Source organism: Xyrauchen texanus, chromosome 21 (assembly GCF_025860055.1).
Source record: "Xyrauchen texanus isolate HMW12.3.18 chromosome 21, RBS_HiC_50CHRs, whole genome shotgun sequence".
Lineage (NCBI taxonomy): Eukaryota > Metazoa > Chordata > Actinopteri > Cypriniformes > Catostomidae > Xyrauchen > Xyrauchen texanus.
Window position 1 is genome coordinate 30,480,731 of NC_068296.1, and position 20,529 is coordinate 30,501,259.

The following is a 20,529-nucleotide window of genomic DNA, read 5'->3' on the forward strand; positions in this document are numbered from 1 at the left end:
AAGCAATTATGATAATTAGTAATTAATTTCAATTATGTAACCAAACGATAAGCTTGTGGGTGAGCTTGGTCCCTCCACCATCACTGAAGACCATTATTGACCCAGGGAAAACCTTGGTTGTGCTATAGTGTATGGTTGTTTTTACACTTTGAATACCACGTTAATTGGCATAAGTGAGCACAAAAACAAACAAACAAAGAAAAATCTGATAATTATTTGCCTTGTATGGTTTCAATAAGTCTTGTTGTGTTGTTAGGAATTAAAGATAGTACTAGTATAAATACGCACACTACATGTCCAGGTCTGCATTAATGTACTGCAGACCCCAGGGCTTGAATGTTTCGCCCATGCATTAATGCGTCCCTGGACATGTCATCAAAATTTTAATTGTGTTACATTATCCATGGCTTAAACTCTTTTGCTTTTAAATGTACTAAGGTAATAATACCACTGTTTTTGGTTTTCTATGGCATTTGAGACATCATCCTTGGATATCTATGAAGTATCTCAGAAACATGTATGCACCATGGTTTCATGAACAAAATATCAGATAACTACTGAGTTATAGTTATAATTAATAGGATCTAAAAATAAAGACTGATTCATAATAAAAGACATTCACAATAAAAAAATATTTTTCATAAATAGGCTATGAAAAACAATGCAGCTGCTCAGAGTGGGTATGAGAGCACAATTGCAGTATTTATTTACTACATTACATCTTTAGAACTTCAGATGTTAAATTCCTTCATTATACAATAAAAATCACCTGCCACAGAGAGGATCAGGTCACAGATTAAACAATTCAACATCAAAAAAAATTATTTCAGGGAACAAAATCTAGATTGAACTACAATGATATCGGATATCTGGAAGCACCTTGATAAATACAAAACAGTAGGTATAAAACTTCAACAATATGAACAAACAGACGATCAGGCACATGGTAATTATGGCTGTATATTTACACATGGATCACATTTTGGGATCGTAATGTAATATTAGAAAATAGCTTCAGTTTGTGTCATCTCAAGACGAGCAGTGGTTTGAGGAATCTCTATAAAGCTTATGACAGTCAAAGCCATCTTTGACAGACTGGCATGAAAGCAGCTTAACGTGCAAAGTTGCGACAGGCACTCAGTGTTATATGCACTAGTCTGCACTATATTTGGAAGCACAAATATTTTATCAGCATTTGCATGAGTTGTGAAAAGATGAAAGAGTTTAAACCCACATTTAAGCGGTGAATGTGAATCTGCATTTGAAAAGAACATGATAAGAGATGATAAATCAAGGCACAGACTCTGGGTTTTGAGCTGTGCAGTCCAGCATGTTTGAAATAACTGCATTAAAATACACCATATGCTTTGAACTGCATCTTTTGAGTTGATACAAACATCTTTCAAATATTTGGCATTGCAAGCTGATGTCGATCTTTTCACAGGACTGGAATCACAAGTGAGAAGTTTACAGACTGAATGTAGAACTCTAATGACCTATTTTTTAGATCACGATGCAGCGCTATTTAGTTCAAATCCGGGTTGAGGCGTGACCCACAGCTGACAGCGCTTGTGTTTCATGGTGAGCCCATACTCGGGCGTCATGTCCAGCATTTCTCCTGGTATAACGCTGAACTTTAACCTCTGCAGCAGGATGGCCAGGAACATAAAGACCTCGATGCGTGCGATGGCCTCTCCGATGCAGCGGCGCTTTCCCAAGCCGAAAACCATCACCTTCTCTCCTTCAATCTTGTTGAGTTCTGTACCGTCTGCACTGAGGAACCGATCAGGGTTAAAGGAGGATGGATCTTTCCAAAGTTCTCTACAGAAAGAGACACCAGGTTCAGCTATATTTCAAAGAGTGATATACCAAATCCTGACCACATTTCTCCTTAATTCATTACTGAAAAACAGGCCCTGTGGAGTTGTCTGCATTGACTTGGGGGAAAATGGATTTAAACATGGTAAAATGTGTTAAATGGAGTTGGGAGTTCTAGACTCATTGGTTAGTGAAAGAATTCTCAAATTAGCCAAAATACAAAAATTCTTAGTCAAACATGCAAGGGGCAAGGCATGCACAGTGTCATGAATGTTGGGTATTCCAGACATTATGTACGCACAGATCCCAAGTGGTCCTGCTGATAAATCACTGATTAATGAGAAACTTACGGGTCATGGTTGACTTGCCACTGGTTGACAAACACACAGGTGTCTTTGGGAATAAAGTATCCATTGAGTGATGTGTCTTTGGTGGTACTAAAAGAAGGGAAAAAAACATCATTATAACATTATAACACCATTAAAACTAACTAAATTTGAGAAATATTGCTTCATGTTTACAGTTGTCCTTGTTTCACTGTTCCGTGTATTGATTAACTTGTTTGCCTGAACCCTTTAAACTTGATTCACGTGTTGTTTTCTTTAGTTCTCGTGAACGGGGAACTGATTTCGCAGTAACTCACCAGTGAGGGATTGTGAACGGAAGGAAAGATGAATGACGGAAGATCTCCAGAATAAAAGCCTCGAGCAGTGGCATTTCAGATCTGTCTGACAAACGTGGCGTGCGGTCCATTCCGATCTTTTCATCTAGAGAGAGCATTCAAAAACAATTGTTTTATGAGCCATTTGACTAAACACAGAAGACCGTAACAAGCAATATGTACAGCAGAAATATTTCTATAATAAATACCCATTGTTTATATTGTTTAGAACACTGAAGTGTAAAAATATGCAGAAGTACTGTGTTTATGGATGGATGGATGGATAGATACTCACTCAGTTCTTTATGTAGTCTTTCCTGGATCTCGGGGTAAGCCACTAGATAGACAACAGCCCAGGAGAGAGCTGTACTGATAGTGTCAAAACCTGTCAATTACAAACAAACACCCTTTAAATCGCATCAGCATCAAGCAGACCTCATGATGAGTCTAATTCACTCGTTTCAGAACATTGATGACAGCTTCTCCCTGAACTCACCAGCTCCAAAGAGGTCGTTGACGATTCCAACAATCTTCTCATCGGACAATTGGACATTTGAGTTCTCATCCAGTTTTCTGTCTTCGCAGTGGTCGATGAGTGAATCGGTGATGTCACGGATGTTGTCCTGAAACACATAAGAAGACATGTATCATGAGCTTCACAGACACCACTGAATAATTCAGACCATAAAAGAGAAGATGATGGTCATGTTGAAGAGCACCCACCTTGTCGAAAGTGTCATAATGGTCCTTCACAATCTTCTGTATGAAGTTATTGAATCGAGCATTGATGTCCAGGAACTTCTTCATGGATTTGCTGGGCAGGAATCGCAGGAACGGGATAAAATCTGCAGGGTTGCCACTACCCACAATCTTCCCAAACTCATCACTTATGGTGACCAATCCCACTAGCTCTTCGTCATCGTGGCTGTAACGACGGCCAAAACATATTCCACAGATCACATTGGCCACGGATACCACGATGTGACGGAAAGGATCGAAGCTCCCATCAGCCTTCATGACAGTGTGCAATCTTTCTATCAGATAGAGTCCCTCTTTGATGACATGCTCCTCAAGAGCGCAAGAATATTCAGCACTTTCTCCTTGCACAGTTGCAAAGGACCTCAGAGCACTCAGTGCTAGTTTACGGCGGGCACGCCACACTCCGACCTGATCCGTGCTGAAGGCCAAGCTCTTCCCATCACTGATGAATTTAGTGCTGTAGAGCTCAGGTCGCCCGGAGAATTCCTCGCCCTGTTTGAGGAGCGCCTGGCGGATGGTCTCGTTTCCACTGAGCACCACTACCGGACGCATGCCAATCTGGATTTGGTAGACGGAGCCGTAGCACTTGCTCATGGCGGTAAGACTGAGGTGTGGATTGTTCCCCACTTCCAGGACGTTTCCGATTATGGGAAGAGGTTTTGGGCCAGGAAGCTTCTGGAGTCCTTCTGGAATCTTAGTGCGCATGAGGCGCATGATGAGATACACGATGCATAGAGTTATGATGGCCACAAGACTCTCAGACACTGAGATGGGGCCCAACACTGGCAGAACCATCAGCGCCATTGTTACTTTCCTTTGTTTTTCCTCCACACTCAGATATTCTTACAGACAGTGAACAGGTTACCTGCTCAAAACAAAGCAGAGTGGAATAAATTAAAGATAAATTACATTAGAGGGAGATTGTGACCCATAAAGAGAGAGAGAAAGACAGACACAGACAGACAGGCACAAAGTGTGTAGATTTCTTGGGTGAATGATACTGAAAAAGGTTTTTTTGGTGTCTGTCTGCAACCTGTTTCTTCTTCTCTTTTTTGCATTGCATGTGCTGCATACACTTGAAATGTATCCAATAAACTAAGCAACTACTAACTGATATTTTGCCAGTTAAAACAATACACATTGGTTGGTTATGTGCATTTCACAGAATTTAATAATGATACACTAAACTTTCATTAATAAATTGCACATGAATTGAACAGTCTGAAGGGCAGAGTGAATATCTGTGGCACACATACAGAGAGCGAGAAAGAGAGAGAGAGAGAGAGAGAGAGAGAGAGAGAGAGAGAGAGAGAGAGAGAGAGAGAGAGACCTTCATTCAGAAAACGTGCCGTGCAGCTGTCATGCAGAAAAAATTAAATGCCTCCACAAAAAGTCAATTTCTATCTAATAGCATGAGATATGATGTTTAATATAATCAAATGAGCATGCATAGCAGTTAATGAAGAATTTAAAAAAAAAAGCCAGAAGTAATCAGTAAGAAAGTTTATGCTTCAGACCTAAAATCTTAAAACACGTTTGAGCATGCACACAACTTAATGAGATAGACAACCGATAAATTATTATCTAAAGGAAGGAAAAAGTTTTAATCTAAGTAAGGAGATTGTTTTAATCTAAAACATGAATTAATATGTTTAATGTGATCAAATGTGTATGCACTCTAGTAAATGAACAAGTGATCATACATTACATTCTCTAAAAGTAAGAGAGGTATTGATTTCAAGCTTACCTATAGCAAGAGGAAGAATAATTCCCTTTTCTCTGCTGATTGTGTCAATCCAAAGTAAATTATTTGAGCTCCAGAGGTGTGCTGCAATATTCCAGCGGATACAACTTTTATAGAGAAAAACTCCTCGCGATTGGCTGATCTCTGTGTGACGTCAGGAAGCAGTGAAGAGCTGACCGCTTTGTGAATGGGGCAGATCAGAGTGAGATCAGAGCAGAGTTTATTCCACTGATCGCTGATCTCAACAAGAAAGGAAAAATAGCGTGAGTAAAAGTTGAGTTCTTGAAGTGAGTTCCCAAACACTTTTATAAATATATATATATATATATATATATATATATATATATATATATATATATATATATATATATATACAAACTGAAACAATACAGAAAATTATGAATCTCTTCACAATACGTTTAAATGTAGCTTCTTATGTAATTAAATAAATAAATAATTAATTAAATAAATACATATTTAAATTAAGTTATTTTCCAAAAATAACTGATTTTCCAAACATTTTAATGAAACATGTGCAAACTGATACAATAAAGAAAGTAAAGAAATCACCAATCTCTTCAAGGTATGTTTAATAATAATAAAACATCAACAATATTACACTTTAAAGAGCCCCTAATGCAATAAAATAATAAATAAATAAATAAAGTGTTTATGTAAACATAGGAACTTTGAAATAAGAAATCTACTGAACAAATGAATGTGTTTGTGTTAACACTGTTAATTTTTTTTTCCTTCATCATATGATATTTTACAAAACAGCCATCTTAAAAAATTATCATTTTCAATACGTAGACTTAGAAACAATATTAAAATATTCACAAATAAAAATGACAAAATTGGAACAAAATAGAAAATACCTTTACAATAAAAGTCATACAGACAGAGAGAAAAACCAATCAGTATTATCATAGTTTTGTACAAGTTCCATAGTAATAGCAAGGTGTAAGTACGTTGAGTATCATGCAAATACTGTGGCATATGAATAAAAAACATTTAGAATCTTGATTTACACTGGTCCTCATGTTACACCCTTATTAAGATTACTTTCATAGATGTTAATGACAAAAAATAGTCTTAACAGCTGTGCCATAAATCTTCACTATGTATAATTGTTCATTGCAACATAATTGCAGTCATATTTGCCCAAGAATTAATTAACGAATAAATAGTTTTGTGTTGATTTGTAGGGTCATGTTCATCTGGCGTGCGCTTATAACTTATTAAGTATGTAATGTAAGCATTGCGTGCAAAGGTGTGTGTGTGTGTGCGCGCGCGCGTGTGTGTGTGTTTCTGAGCCCTTGCAGAGATTCCTTCACACATTTTTCATATATTTCATTAATTGTGCCGAAAGGCACAACTGTCCTTTTTGGGCAAAGGTGTGAGACCCAGAATTACTTTGCACTATAGTGAAGGTCTATCAGGGGATACATTAGTTGAGACTGGGGCTAGTTGTCAAATTAGTATGATGTCACAAGGGTTGTGAGTTGTCAGTAATTATACAGTTTTGAACCAAAGGCATTTCACAAAATCTCACTTTCTCTAGCAGTGGTTTTGTAGGCTGGATTAAAACAATAATTTTAAAAATGGTCTTATAACTTCCACCAATACCCAAAAGGTGAATGTGAAAAGATTAAAAGGTGAACTATGCTCTCAGGACATTACATTTTTTTTTCATAGATGTCAGGTTGGGGCAAGTTGTCATGTGTTTTATACTGCATGTTGTCATTTTATACTATCCATTAATTACATGTTACCTTTCACATTTTTGTTATTTAAAAAAAAAATTTTGATTCCAAATTACCTTACTGTTTTAAATGTAGCTGAAAAGCCTATAATAGACTGTTAAATGGCAGGTTCCCATTGTGATAATTTTACCCATTTTTGTGATATATCCACTGATAGCTCAGGAAAACAAAATGTTCATCAACAACTACAGCCCTAGCCTATAGGTGTATTATCACTACAAAGATAGGCTCCTTTGAACAGGTTAAAGCTGCTCGATTGCGTTTATTTGTTTGTTCTGTGGTCTGTTTCCTTTTGCAAGCATCTCGCAACCTTACACTGTTATCATGCTTCGCAGCACGCTACGATCCACTTGTTAAACAGCATCGCGTGCGTGCACCTGTTGCGCGCGGGTTAAAGATTGGCCACGTTGCGTGAGAGCGCGAGCGCACCGCTTGCCTGAGCTGTGCGCGAGGATGCTGGAGGGAGGGTTAAACGAGTTCACCTCACTCTTTACCACCATTTATGACACTGTGTCGGAGCACATTACATTATTTTGAAAGTTTCACCAAGAGAACATGTGTGATATATATAGCAATTCTGATTTATTGCACGCATTCGCACCTCTTTAATGTTCTGGTAGTTACAGTAAACCAAGACCAGCTTAGGCAGCTAAACCAACAAAGACTAACAAACGAGTTTAGGCTGCTTTCGAGAGTTTAAGTGTAATAAATACAAATATAGCTACTAAATAAACCATTTATCTTGTAATTAAATCTCTAAATGAAAGCAGCATAGACTGTTTTGCTAGTCTTAGCTGCCCAAACTGGTCTTGGACTACTGTCTCTGGTCTCCCTATAGACTGACCAGGCTGCATGGGACACAGCTAACCAGCAGGCTTTTTTAAGCATATTATGATGTTTTCTGAGAATATGCATCTCATAAATTATTTGATATTGAAATATTTCCTTTATGGTGAGTGGCCTTTTAGAATGAACAGCTCTGTCCTAATTAATTAAGGATTTGTGCATGCGCTATGAAGTTCTTGCATGAGAGATTTCCCCTTTATTTATTTTGAGAACAATAAGACAGCACTCCATTAGATGCATCAGTGTTGGAATTTAAGTGTGTGTGTGTGTGTGTGTGGGGGGGGGGGGGGTTGCCTGGGGGTTACCCCCTATAAGAGTTAAGCCCCCCACCCCACCCCTCCCCCATATCTCTTAAAGGGTTTTGCAAAAAATAAATAAAAAATGATTGGCCATTGGGGGTTCCCTGGTGTTTCATCAAAACTAGAATAGGCCTACTAGAAACAGAAAAGGATTGACCTTGTTATATGTGTCTCCAGGAACAATTCCCTGCAGTTTCCAGGTAAAATGAACACTAGAGGTGCTACAACAACTTTGTGTTTTCTCCACTTTCACTGAAATCATGACTTAAATGGCTGATTATGACTTTATAAACACTGATTTTTGTCTCTATTACTCAGACCCTGCTATGTTATAATATCGAGACACTTTTATTCTAACACATCTTTTGAAAATGATACATTTTAGTGCTTATTACAGACCCATGTGCATATAAACAGTTATTCCAATATGATTAGATTGCACAGTATAACCTCTATAGTGCATTTGACTCTGAGGACCGTGAAACCATGCAAGAAGTCAAGATGACACGTAACACGGTATACGTGTTACAACATAGTTGCTTCAGAAAATGTGCTTTTTAATTTAGCTTCAGCATTTTAAAACACTGTCGGTGAAGGTTAGGTGTTGGTTAATGGCAGGGCTGGACTGGTAATCTGGCATAGCGGGCATTTTCCCGGTGGGCCGTCGCACTTTTGGGCGGATCAGGGGTGGAATGTCCATCAGGAGAACCGTGCGGGCTGGCGGTTCGGCCGTGAAACGCAACAATGAGCCGCCACGTTATACAGAACGGACCACAAAACCGCGAGTATCATCCAAATACTATGGCATATGAATAAAAAAGTATGAAAAGACCAAAAAACATTTAGAATCTTGATTTACACTGGTCCTCATGTTACACCCTCATTAAGATCACTTTCAGAGATGTTAATGACAAAAAATAGTCTTAACAGCTGTGCCATAAATCTTCACTATGTATAATTGTTCATTGCAACATAATTGCAGTCATATTTGCCCAAGAATTAATTAACGAAGAAATAGATTTGTGTTTATTAGTAGGGTCATGTTCATCTGGCGTGCGCTTATAACTTATTAAGTATGTAATGTAAGCATTGCGTGCAAAGGCCGATTTAGGGTAAGGATGTCTTAAAGTTTTGCTAAATTTTCATTTATCTTTTTAGACACTATTGGTTAAGTTTAGGGGAAAGTTATAGGTTAGGGAGGTACGTGTTATTGAAACCTCCATCTAAAATTCACCTTCAAAATCTCGTCTGATTACAACCTCAATTCGCTTGGTTTTGGTGCCTCCTCCTGGACATTTCACTTGGTCATGATTCCGCACATCCGGCCCCTAATCAGGCTAATCAAGACTCAAAGAGGGATAAAGGCAGAATGGAAGCTGCAGTGCGAGAGAGAGAGCGAGAGAGAGAGAGAGAGAGAGAGAGAGAGAGAGAGAGAGAGAGAGAGAGAGATTTACAGACAGCTGTCCCACACCTTTGTGTGTTTGTCTATTTTGTTTCAGTTTGATATTGAAATATTATTTATATCATAAAGCCGGTTCTCGCCTCCTCCTTTCCATTAATCCCTTTACACTGGTGTTGGACAGCTGTTCGTAAATCGCTCTCTCTCTCCCACACTGCAGCTTCCAGTCGGCCTTTATCCCTCTCTGAGGCCCCGCCCTCCGCCCTGCCACAGAAGCCTGTAATTTCAATTTTGTAGAAACGTTGCAATGCTCAGTCATTTTCATGAGACCAGGCTGAGTGTTCAGGGGATCCCCCAAGAGCTCTGACACAATTTGATAATTTGTCTGCAATGTGTTCTTGGCTTTGTTCATAATGGCATACCTATTAGTATACTCTAAGATTAAAATAAATGCCAATTATCCACAGCATATAATGACAGGACACTCACTTAATTAACTTATTTAACTTGCTTAATTACACATAAACAATACAAATATTAATTGTTGCATAATGCATACTGTTTCACATGCTATTTGAAAAAAATAGGCAGTATGCAATAAGCTACTATTCATTCCAAACCAAGCCTCTTTCTTGTTTCATTATTTGATTGGACTGTGTTGGAAGACACAGAGACCAAATATCTTTTTTCTTAGCTTTATTAAGAGAGGAGGTCACCCTGGCTGCATAGGTCGCCAGTGAAAGTGGGCAAAGACACATTGGCAGACACTGACAAGTTTGAAAACTCCCACATGGAATGATCTAGAAAGATTCAGAAATGTTCAAGGATATTCTTAGGCTGTAGGATACATTATACTGGCAAACAGAGATGCAATAATAAGATGATTCCACTGTGTTCTCTGTTACATAATCTCTGAAATATACAAGTATCATGAACAAAGCTATAGAGTAAATTAAATACATTTTCCCCCACAAAATAACCTTCACCTTCAGCTGAGCACTAAGTGAGCTATTAATTGAACAGAAAGACACAATTACACCAAACTGCATTTTATAAATGCTAAATAACCCATTTCCAAAATGATAACTGGAAAAACAGAAATTATGATAAAATATTTGGACTGTCAATAGATTAAAACTGCATAAAAACTACTAATATGCCTGCTGTAGTGTAGATTAAAACATTGTGATTCATTTTATGATTTATTCTGTATCTGTTAAGGAAAGAAAAATGCATTTAATGTTTATATAATATTTAATGTGCAAGTTTTATATGTGGATGACACATAATATGTTATAGGCTACTTGGTGAATTGTGTTTCTAAGTTTAAAAGTGACTATTAATAAATACTATGATGACGGTAAATGCACCAATAAGCAATACTGTCATTATAATATCTGTTTAAATTTGAATTTTTGGGTACACTATCCCTTTAAGTGTCCACAAACTTGAGGGGGCGCACGCGCGCGACTCTGCATGTCATGATCAAACAGAACATTTAGATAAAGGGTTTTACATAAGCCATTTCTAAAGGTTTATTATGCTGAAAACTGATTTATGCAAAGATTTACATTATTTAATGTTGTTTAAATAAATACTGCATCATTTCAGACATTTCTATAGAAATTATGGTTCAATCAATAATTAGAGTGTGGCGATAAAAGTTCAACAAAAAGCAAAGCATGTTAGCTGCACACAAAGAAGGTGAGTTTGTTTTTCTAAGTTTTGCTAAGTTTAAAAGTGACTATAATAGGCTATTATGATGATGCAGCTAAATTATACAGCTTATAGACTAATATCTGTTAAAAGGAACACATTTCTGCTTTGGTGATGATGTACTTGAGCGCTACTGCTTGTGCTGCAGGGCTACACAAGACAAAACAGGTTGGGAAACATTTGCACAATGCTACTGTTTCACGTGCTTTTTCAACAGAAAGTATGCAGTACGCTAAAATTCAATTCTGAGCACAGCCTCTCTGTCGCCCGCCCGTGTGTTCGCGTGACAACGGTCTGAGGGGTGGGCTCGGTGTACGGGACAATCCTAAATCTGCTCGGTTAGTCACGCGAAGGCGGTAGCCGCACGAAGGTGCAGATTTTTGCTCTGAGAATGAAACGGAATCATGCGGTCTGTCCGACTCCACGAAAACTCAGCAGCTTAATCCACATTCACAGCAGTGACTCGCCTCTGACTGACTGTAATACCGCGTCCCTCGCGTGTGAACCGGTAGTTGCGCCCGTTCAAGATTACACACATTCCATTCGAATCACGGCAAATCCCTAACCAAGTGCACTGAGACGAACTGGCCTGATGTAAGAAAGTTTGGACACTTCAGCCACACTTATAAAGTCTGACTGCCTTTGTGTTACTGCATTAGGAAACTGAATGTCTAAGCAACGTAAACAAATGTGGATAGATATTTTCTTAGAACGGACTTCAACATGTGCCAAGGTTATGTTTAATATGTATGAAGTCAGTTCCCCCCTCAAGTTTAAACAGGTGTCCTAGCAAAGTAACCACAGGTGTAGTTCATCAGGCCAGAACTTTGAAGGTCCAAAAAGCACAGAAAGGCAGCATAAAAATAATCCATATGACTCCAGTGGTTTAATCCATGTCTTCAGAAGCGATATGATATTGCATTCTATGTGCCTTCAGAGCTGAGATATTCTTCAATAAATCTTAATTTGTGTTCAGCAGAAGAAATTATACTCATCTGGGATGTCATGAGGGTGAGTAAATGATGAGAGAATGTTAAAGGTGCAGTATGTAACAATTTTCATGTAATATTCTCCTTTTTTTTTTGCCAATATGTTAGCGGCTTGTAACGCAATTAAAAAAATTAGCCCTTCATGGACATCCTAGGTTGCCTATTAAAGCCTGTAGATTGATTTTCTTGCGAAGGAAGCAGGTCACATTTGCTGGGAAAATCCAAAGCATGTGACGTTTATGCGCAATCCCGAGAGCCTTGCCTCATTGCTTCTCTCCGCTATTCAACTGCATCAACAAACTACAGCACTAGGTAATGTTATCTTAGAGATGGTATCCAGCAAACGGCCGGCTCCCAGCACAACACCGACTCCTCCACAAACTCAGAGTAAGCCAAAAAAAAAAAAAAAAGAAAATGTATGTACTGAATCCCATATGGCTAAGTGGGAACGTGATCGTGGTTGAGCGAAAACTAGAGTGAACATCAACAGGGCATTTGATTCCAGGAGGGACCTTCATTCGGTTTTGGGGATCAAAATCGACCCTGAATTGGCGTTCTTCTCAATGGACAGGTAAAATACATAACTGCAAAGCATAAGGATTGATCTGTGTAATTTCAGCTAAACTACAATAACACATGAAATGAATGCTAAACAATGTTCAAGATACTGCAAAAAGCCCCATTCATTAGTGTAACTTAACTTGGTTATACAGAAAATATACATTCTATTATTATAAAACAATAGCGCATCGATGTATCAAAATGACAGTTGTGATGGAATCACATCAATACTGAATTTATAATGTACAGTCTATTTCATAAACAGCTACTGTCATCATCACCAAATTTAGCTAAAAGCTATTGATGAAGCGGGTTAGCTAGATAATGCCGACATAGGCTATCATATAAATACAGTCAATGTATCATGCAAAGAAAAGTGATTACTTCAAACTACAGACTCGCATAGTCAGACCAATATCCACACTATGTTTTAGCTCTGTTCCAGCACTGCAGAGTCAAATATAATATGCAGTCTCAAAGTTTGTTGTAAAACAATCATAAATGTGTCATTTTAATTATGCTACCTTATTTGTCAGCGAATCATGTTCAGTCTCTCTATACCCCACAAATCATTTATTATACCATGTTATAAATGCCTCTTTTTGGGTGGAATCAAAAACATGCCGATTTCTTGTGTGTCTCTTTAAATGCAAATGAGCTGCTGCTCCCCACCCCTTTCTGGAAGAGGGTTGTGCCTTTCTAGCTGGTGCTTCAGTTACTACAGCAACAACAAATCAGAACCTATATGACTGACAGCCTAAATAAAAAAGTTCAGGCAGGGCTGGACTGGGAAGAGAAATCGGCCCGGGATTTTATATAGCAACTGGCCTAAAAGTTGAGCGGGGGGTGTTCGCTGTCCTTTTTTGCATATCGCAGCGCCGTTTTGTGGTACTTTCTGCATAATGCAGTGGCCCATTTTAGCTTATCGCGGCCCATTCTGCCCATTTTGCGACTGGCCCGCTCGGTTCTCCCGATGGCCAGTCCGCCCCTGATCAGCCCCAAAGTGTTTTAGCCCACCGGGAAAATGCACGGTATGCCAGATTACCAGTCCAGCTTGTCCACTGCGTCTTCGGTGGCTCTGATGCCGGGAGTACATGAAGACTCTTATGTTCTCTTTTACAGCCAACAACAGAACACGTATGATGCTTACGAAGCTGAGACATTATTCTTCTCACTGTATCTGCTCCAGCGCGGAAAAAAATGCCGGACTGTGTGTAGATTACTCAGGGGAGGAGGGTGGAGTCCGTCACCAGTCGTGGGCGAGGCCTGCTCTAAATTGACATCACTTTATTCACAGAATTCAGACCAGCGCTCTAATCAACCCAGAATAAATTTTATATTAACAGAAGCTTGCTTAAAGGGTTTGCTTCGTTGATCTATGCACAGATTTATATTATGGATTTAAATTCTATAGGAATTATGGTGCAATCAAAAATTTAGAAAAGTGAAGTGTTTTGGCTGCTTATAAAGAATGACAGCCTTGATATGAGAGAAGTATCCGTTTTCAAAATACAGTCAATGTTATTTGGCATGCTGGATTAATAATTTGTGAAGTGCACAGGTTAACTGCACTTAGTGAGACAAACGATATCAAAGACAGAACTCAGAAAAGCAATTGGACTAAACAGAGTGGGGAAACAAAAAGCACTTGAACACTTAAGCACTAATGTAGCATGAAGAGTTTGCGTGTGTTTGCTGTGGGTTTAGAGCCGACATCCAGTGGCAAAGGACAATCTAAGCGAACAAGACACGTTTGTTTGCCTTCAGCACTAAAACTCCAAAGGAATCTCTCTAACAACATGAAAGAAGTCAAATGAGTGTGAAGGTAGTTCAGCCTTCATCACGCAATATTACAGCACCTGCCATGATCACCTGTACAATCAGGTATGCGTGTATGTTTGTGCGCTGCACGTTATACTGCATGGTTTTGTGTATATACTTGATATAAAGCAGATAATGTTGTTTGAGAGGGATATTTTGAAGGTGGACCCTGAGAAAGAGAGATTTTATCTAGTTCTAATGTGCTTGTATGCAATATGTCTGTGACACTCTATGTTTTTGCATGCATGTGTTTGTATACCGTATGTGTGTGTCCAGCTCTTGCATCCAAGTTTCTGTGCATGTGCCCATCCATCAGTGTTGTGTTTGTGTCTTAGAGGTGAGGAACAGACCTGAATGGAACGAGACAGGTTTTGAAGTGTCATGGCTGAAGTATGGCATGGGAAAACGACCTACCTGCACGCAATCTGAGGCAGGAAGAACTGTGATGTGCTGTGATGTTCAGCCACCAGTAAATGCACACCTTTACTCACCTGCTTTTTTCACACAGAAAGAAACTTTAATCAAATGCATCCTGGTGTGTGTTAATATGGACATATAACCTCTGCCTTTCTAAGTGACAACTAGATAAGTTTTATGTATATTTATTTGTACACCCTACAACAACTGTGCTGTGTCTTGGTAGTGTGTCTGGCTACTTCTATTTAGCTATTCACACAATGTCAGTAAAATAAGTTGTTTTAACCACTTGATGATGATTTAAAGTAATATATGCAGTAAAATTAAAGTACATTTGACTTGTTTACATTCTGAATTTATGATGCTAATGCACTAACATGCTATATGTGGCCATAATATGCATCGGTTACACTGTTATTGTAATTTATGATGACACTGATAAGTATAAAATAATGTTTATGTGCAGAATAAAGACAAAATAATCATGATAGGCATATCTTTGGCACACAAAATAAAGTCTCTATGTGAACGATCGTACAGATGTAGGTAAGTTTGCACCAGCTCGATAATAACTGCACGTGTGTGTTTATGTTGTCTGATTTTGACTGACTGACCAACGTAAAGTAGGTGGAGTTTCAGGTAACACCTATGATGACGTGGACTAATGGCAGCAAGAAGGTGTTTAGCAGGCAGTTAGAAGTTTTCCAAAACGTTTGCCCAGGTGAGCTTTTACGAACCATTGAAACTAATTCAAAAACAACTTATTTTTGGCCACATTTTGTTCTAAATGATATCACACTCATTCGTTCTTCGATTTCTTTTGAAGCAACCTATATCAGGGCCTTTACTTGCCACCTTGTTAATTTTAATGGATGTATGAAGTCAGTTCCCCCCTCAAGTTTAAACAGGTGTTTAATGCTATCTTAATTCATCCAAACATTTTGCTATAGCAAAAGACTTGTTAGGCAATATATGTGGAGGCGAGGGCATAGTCGAGCATTCGTCTGGAAAAAGATTAAGCGGAAAGGGTTCTCATCTGAGATGAATTGCTGGTAATTGCTTGTTTCTGTGTTTGCAATGAGAGACGGGAAAATAAAAAGGGCCAATCCTCATAGTGTGAGGTGACAGAGAGTGAGATAGACACCTGACGCTGTGTGTATGTTGATCGCCCGGCCCTCAACGAAAGATTGAAGCTTCTCCGTTATGCCTTATGCGAACGTGTTTATTGTTTTGTGTATTAACAAAAAGAGACACACTTGAGTTGTAATCGCTGTCTCCTGCATCCTCATTCCTTTGAACTGTTACACTGGTGCTGAAACCAGGGATTTGAGGAAGAAGGTTATGGTGCCATGGAGTCTTCTGGCCAGCATCCACCAGGCCCAGCAGCAGGCCCTCCTGGACCTATGCATAGAGCAGCAGCAGTGTTTTTAGGTGCTCCTTCAGGCTCAGAAGGATGACCGGTGGGTGCTGCAGAGCCTAGTAACCCAGGAGCGGATGGCCGCCACCCTTTCCCCAGCAGCAGCGAACCCTCATGTGTTTCTCACAAAGATGGGGCTGCAGGATAATCCTATAAACTATAAAATAATCTTCAAGCTCTTTGAGCACACGGCCAAAGCCCTGAGATGGCCGCAAGAGCAATGAGTGTTACATCTTCTTCCACTGCTGACCGGGGAAGCCCAGATCATGGCACAACAACTTCCAGTCACGGACTTCCTGTACTATGTGTTGTTGAAGAAGTCTATCCTGCAATGGGTCGGGTGCAGCCCAGAAGAGCATCACCAGTGCTTCTGCTCCTTGATGCTGAGCAAGGTCGGCCGCCTGTTTGTCTTTGCTCAGCAGCTCTGTGATGTCTGCCGGCGGTGGGTGCTGGTTAGGGAGAACAGTGACTTTGACGACGTGATCAACTTGTTGGTGCTGGAGCAGTTCATCTCCTGGCTGCTGAAGGTAACAGCCGAGTTGGTTTAGTGCCACTGGCCGGCGTCGCTGGACAAAGCAGTCCAGCTGGCGGAAGACCATCTAGAACATTCCCCTGAAACCTCCTCCCCGGTCTTGTGGGTTCCTTGTACCACCAAACCCCATCTCTCCCTTCTCTTCATCCCAGGTGAGGGAATCCGCTGCCACCGGTATTGGTGGAAATCTTGGGCCATTCTGCTGGAGTTAGAGGGAGATCTGTTCTCTGTAACAGAGGTGGGGGCCTTAATCTGGGCCCCTGACATGCCACAGACCCCCCCCCCCATCGAGTAGTGTGTGTCAAGGGGGGTAGATACCAAGCCTTGGTGGTAATACAGCCTTCAGGTTGTAATAAAACCTCCATTCATCAATTCTTGGTTCAAAACGGGGAATTGGATGCAAATAATCGGGTGAGGGTGAGGTGTGTGCACAGGGATATCCAGCATCATCCTGTAGTGACTGTCATGATAATGTTCTGGGGACAAAAGCATAATGTTGAGGCAGCGGTTATTCCTTGCCTTACCCATCCACTAATATTGGGAACTAATTGGCCAGATTTTCAATTGTTATTGAAGGGATTGTGAGTGGATGGGTCCTGTAAGAAAGTGAGTCGGTGTGAGATGGGCGAAGCGCAGGCTTTCTGTATCTGCTCCGCTTCAGGCTGATTTCCGATAGAGGATTTCCCTTTAGAGCAGTCACAAGATGAAACCCTGAAGCACGAATTTGACCAAGTGATAGTGATTGATGTTCAACGTCTTCAGCCAGCCATCACACACGCATACCCATATTTTTCAATTAAAAAAGATCTGTTGTATAGAGTGACACAGGATGCTCGGACAAACGTAAATACAACACAGTTGTTGGTACCAAAGAGCCGTCGGGAAATGTTATTCCAGTTAGCTCATTATAATCCGATGGCAGGTGACTTGGGACAGGGAAAAACACTAAATTGTCTCATGGCCTGTTTCTATTGGCCGTGCACTCACAGGGATGATCGGCAGTGGTGTGCTGCATACCATGAATGTCAGCTGGTGAATCCTCTGGCCGCCCCAAAAGCACCATTGCGTGTGATTGAGGTCCCCTTTGAACAAATTGGCACAAACCTCATTGGGCCATTAGAATAGACAGCACGTGGGCATCGCTTTGTCTTAGTCTTGGTGGATTTCATAATGCATAATCCAGAAGCAGTACTTCTGCGCAACATCTCAGCACGTAGTGTTGCAGAGGCACTCTTCAGAATAATCTCCCGAGTGGGGATTCCGAAAGAAATCCTCACTGATCAGGGCACTGCTTTTATGTCACGTACACTATGCAAGCTGTACAAATGATTGGATATGAAATCAATTCGGACAAGTGAGTACTATCCACAAACGGACGGCTTGGTTGAACAATTTAATACAACTGCAGTTCCCGTATCCTTGGTGACGTTAGTTCCAGAGTGGGAGGAACTCAGACCGCAGGTGAATCTAAAAGCCAATCAGTACACCCTGGTCCTTTTTGGAGACCACTTCTTGCCATCACAACATACAGAGGTTGCCAGATTGCAAAATAATTTCTTTGACATGTTCTCTCCTCTCCCTGGCCGTACTAATCTCATAAAACACCACATCGAGGTGGTTGTGGTACGTAGACGTCCCTACCGCTGACCAGAACACAAGAAACATGTGGTACAAGAAGAATTCAAAGCCATGCTCAATATGGGGTATTAGAAGAATCCCACTGTGATTGGGCCAGCCCAGTGATTCTGGTGCCTAAGAGTGTTGGCTCGGTCCGGTTCTGTGTGGATTATAGGAAAGTCAACGCGGTGTTGAAATTTGATGCCTATCCAATGCCTTGTATCAACAAACTGCTTGATCGGTTGGGCACAACTCACTTTTATTTGACACTGGATTTAACAAATGGATATTGTTTGATCTCCTTAACGCCGATGTCACATGAAAAAATTGCCTTCTCCACACCGTTTTTTTTATTTACACCATTTTGTGACTCTTCTATTCGGTTTGTTTGGGCACCAGCTGTGTTTCTCTGTCTCATACCGCACTCCGCATACACCGCTGCCTATCTGAATGACGTCATTATATAGAGTAATGCCTGGCAGCGGAACATGCAGCATCCGGGAGCCATTCTGAGGTCGCTGTGATGAGCAGGGCTCATGATAAACCCAAAGAAGTGTGCAATTGGGTGGGTGGATGTATGGTATATGGGGTTACATTTGGGTAATGGGCAGGTGCGACCCCAAATTGATAAAACCACTGCAAATTGTGACCTGCCCGAGACCAAGATCAAAAAGTAGGTGAGACAGTTCTTGGGGCTGGTTGGCTGGCTATTATCGAAGGTTTGTGCCTAATTATCACCTACAGATGTCACCAGCCTGCTGACTGATCTCACTAGAAAGGGAGCTCCAGAAACGGGCCAGTGGATGGAGCCATGCCAACAAGCATTCACGCAGGTAAAAGGCACACTTTCTGGCAGGCCTCTTCTGCATTCCCTGACTTCCACCGACGGTGCTGTACATGAGTCGGAAGCTCTGTATGAGAGAGATTATGTACAGCACCATAGAGAAGGAGTGCTTGGCCATCAAGTGGCCGGTCCTCACTCTCCACTACTATTTGATGTGATGAGCATTCACCCTCTGTTTGAACCATGCCCTACTCCAGTGGCTCCACCGCATGAAGGATGCAAACACCCAGATCACCCGTTGGTTTCTGGTGGTTGAAGTGGTCCACATACTGGGGGAACAGATGGCTGTCACGGGGGGGCAGTCCATATTGTTCCACAGCCTGAGTCAGGCGGTGGGAGAATGTGGAGGCCGACCGTTCATCTGGAAAGAGAGTAAGCAGTTCTCACCTGAGATGAATTGCTGGTAATTGTTTGTTTCTGTGTTCGCAGATGTTGCAGAGATGGGGGAAATAAAAAGGGCCAGTCCTCAGAGTGTGGGGTGAGATAGAGTGAGACAGACACCTGACGCTGTGTGTGTGTTGATCGCCAGGCCCTCAACAAAAGATTGAAGCTTCTTTGTTACGCCAGATGCGAACATCTTTATTGTTTGTGAATTAATAAAAAGAGACACTCTTGAGTTGGAATCGCTGTCTCCCGCTTCCTCATTCCATTGCACTGTTACTTATATATTTTATTTTTATATGTTTGTGTTGCATAACCAACTACATTTACAAGTTATTGAAGTATACAGTTTTTTCATATGATAGCATGTATAACTTACAATGCAATGAACCGGTATATGAAAAAGCATCACAAAATAATGTGATTGTTTCAGCCGGTTAGGTTTAGGTTTAAAGTTAAGGTTATGGATGTAAAAATAATTTTTTTCAATTAAACTTGATAAACTCAAGAGCATTAACCTTAAAAATCAAATCTGTTATTCAAATCTGCCATCTATTTGGAAGAAAATATAAGTTGCTTTAAGAGCCACACGGTTTACATTTATTTCACCTTCGAACTGTCGCTATATGTGTTAAGAGCCACATAATATAATTTGGTAAAAATGTCACCACAGTTAAGCAATTTTCATGAGAATAGGCTGACATATTAAGATGGGATAGGAAGAAATATTTTAACATCGCCCCCCTCCCCCCAACACTTTTTCAATTGTTCCTATGCCCCTGCTTGTATTTGACCCAAGCCCCTGCTGAGCACAGCTGTTTTTGGGTTTCCTCGTTGGGAGTTGGGAGTCAGTGTGTCTGGCAGTAGACCTTGCGTGTGCCCTCAGACGCCCGTCTTAATAGGATTACAAAAGGCTGCAGGGTCATGACACTTCAACTAGAG

General features: G+C 40.4%; 1 protein-coding gene across 1 annotated transcript; it reads right to left on the bottom strand.

Moving 5' to 3' along the window:
• Positions 1-679: 679 nt before the first annotated feature.
• On the bottom strand, positions 680-5,090 carry LOC127661511 (cytochrome P450 1A1). The gene is made up of 7 exons (XM_052152244.1): positions 4,986-5,090; positions 3,203-4,103; positions 2,976-3,102; positions 2,775-2,864; positions 2,462-2,585; positions 2,169-2,255; positions 680-1,821 (listed from the first exon to the last, which is right to left on the bottom strand). The coding sequence occupies exons 2-7, from the start codon at positions 4,040-4,042 to the stop codon at positions 1,509-1,511; spliced, it is 1,581 nt and encodes a 526-aa protein (XP_052008204.1). The 5' UTR covers positions 4,043-4,103; positions 4,986-5,090; the 3' UTR covers positions 680-1,508.
• Positions 5,091-20,529: the final 15,439 nt, after the last annotated feature.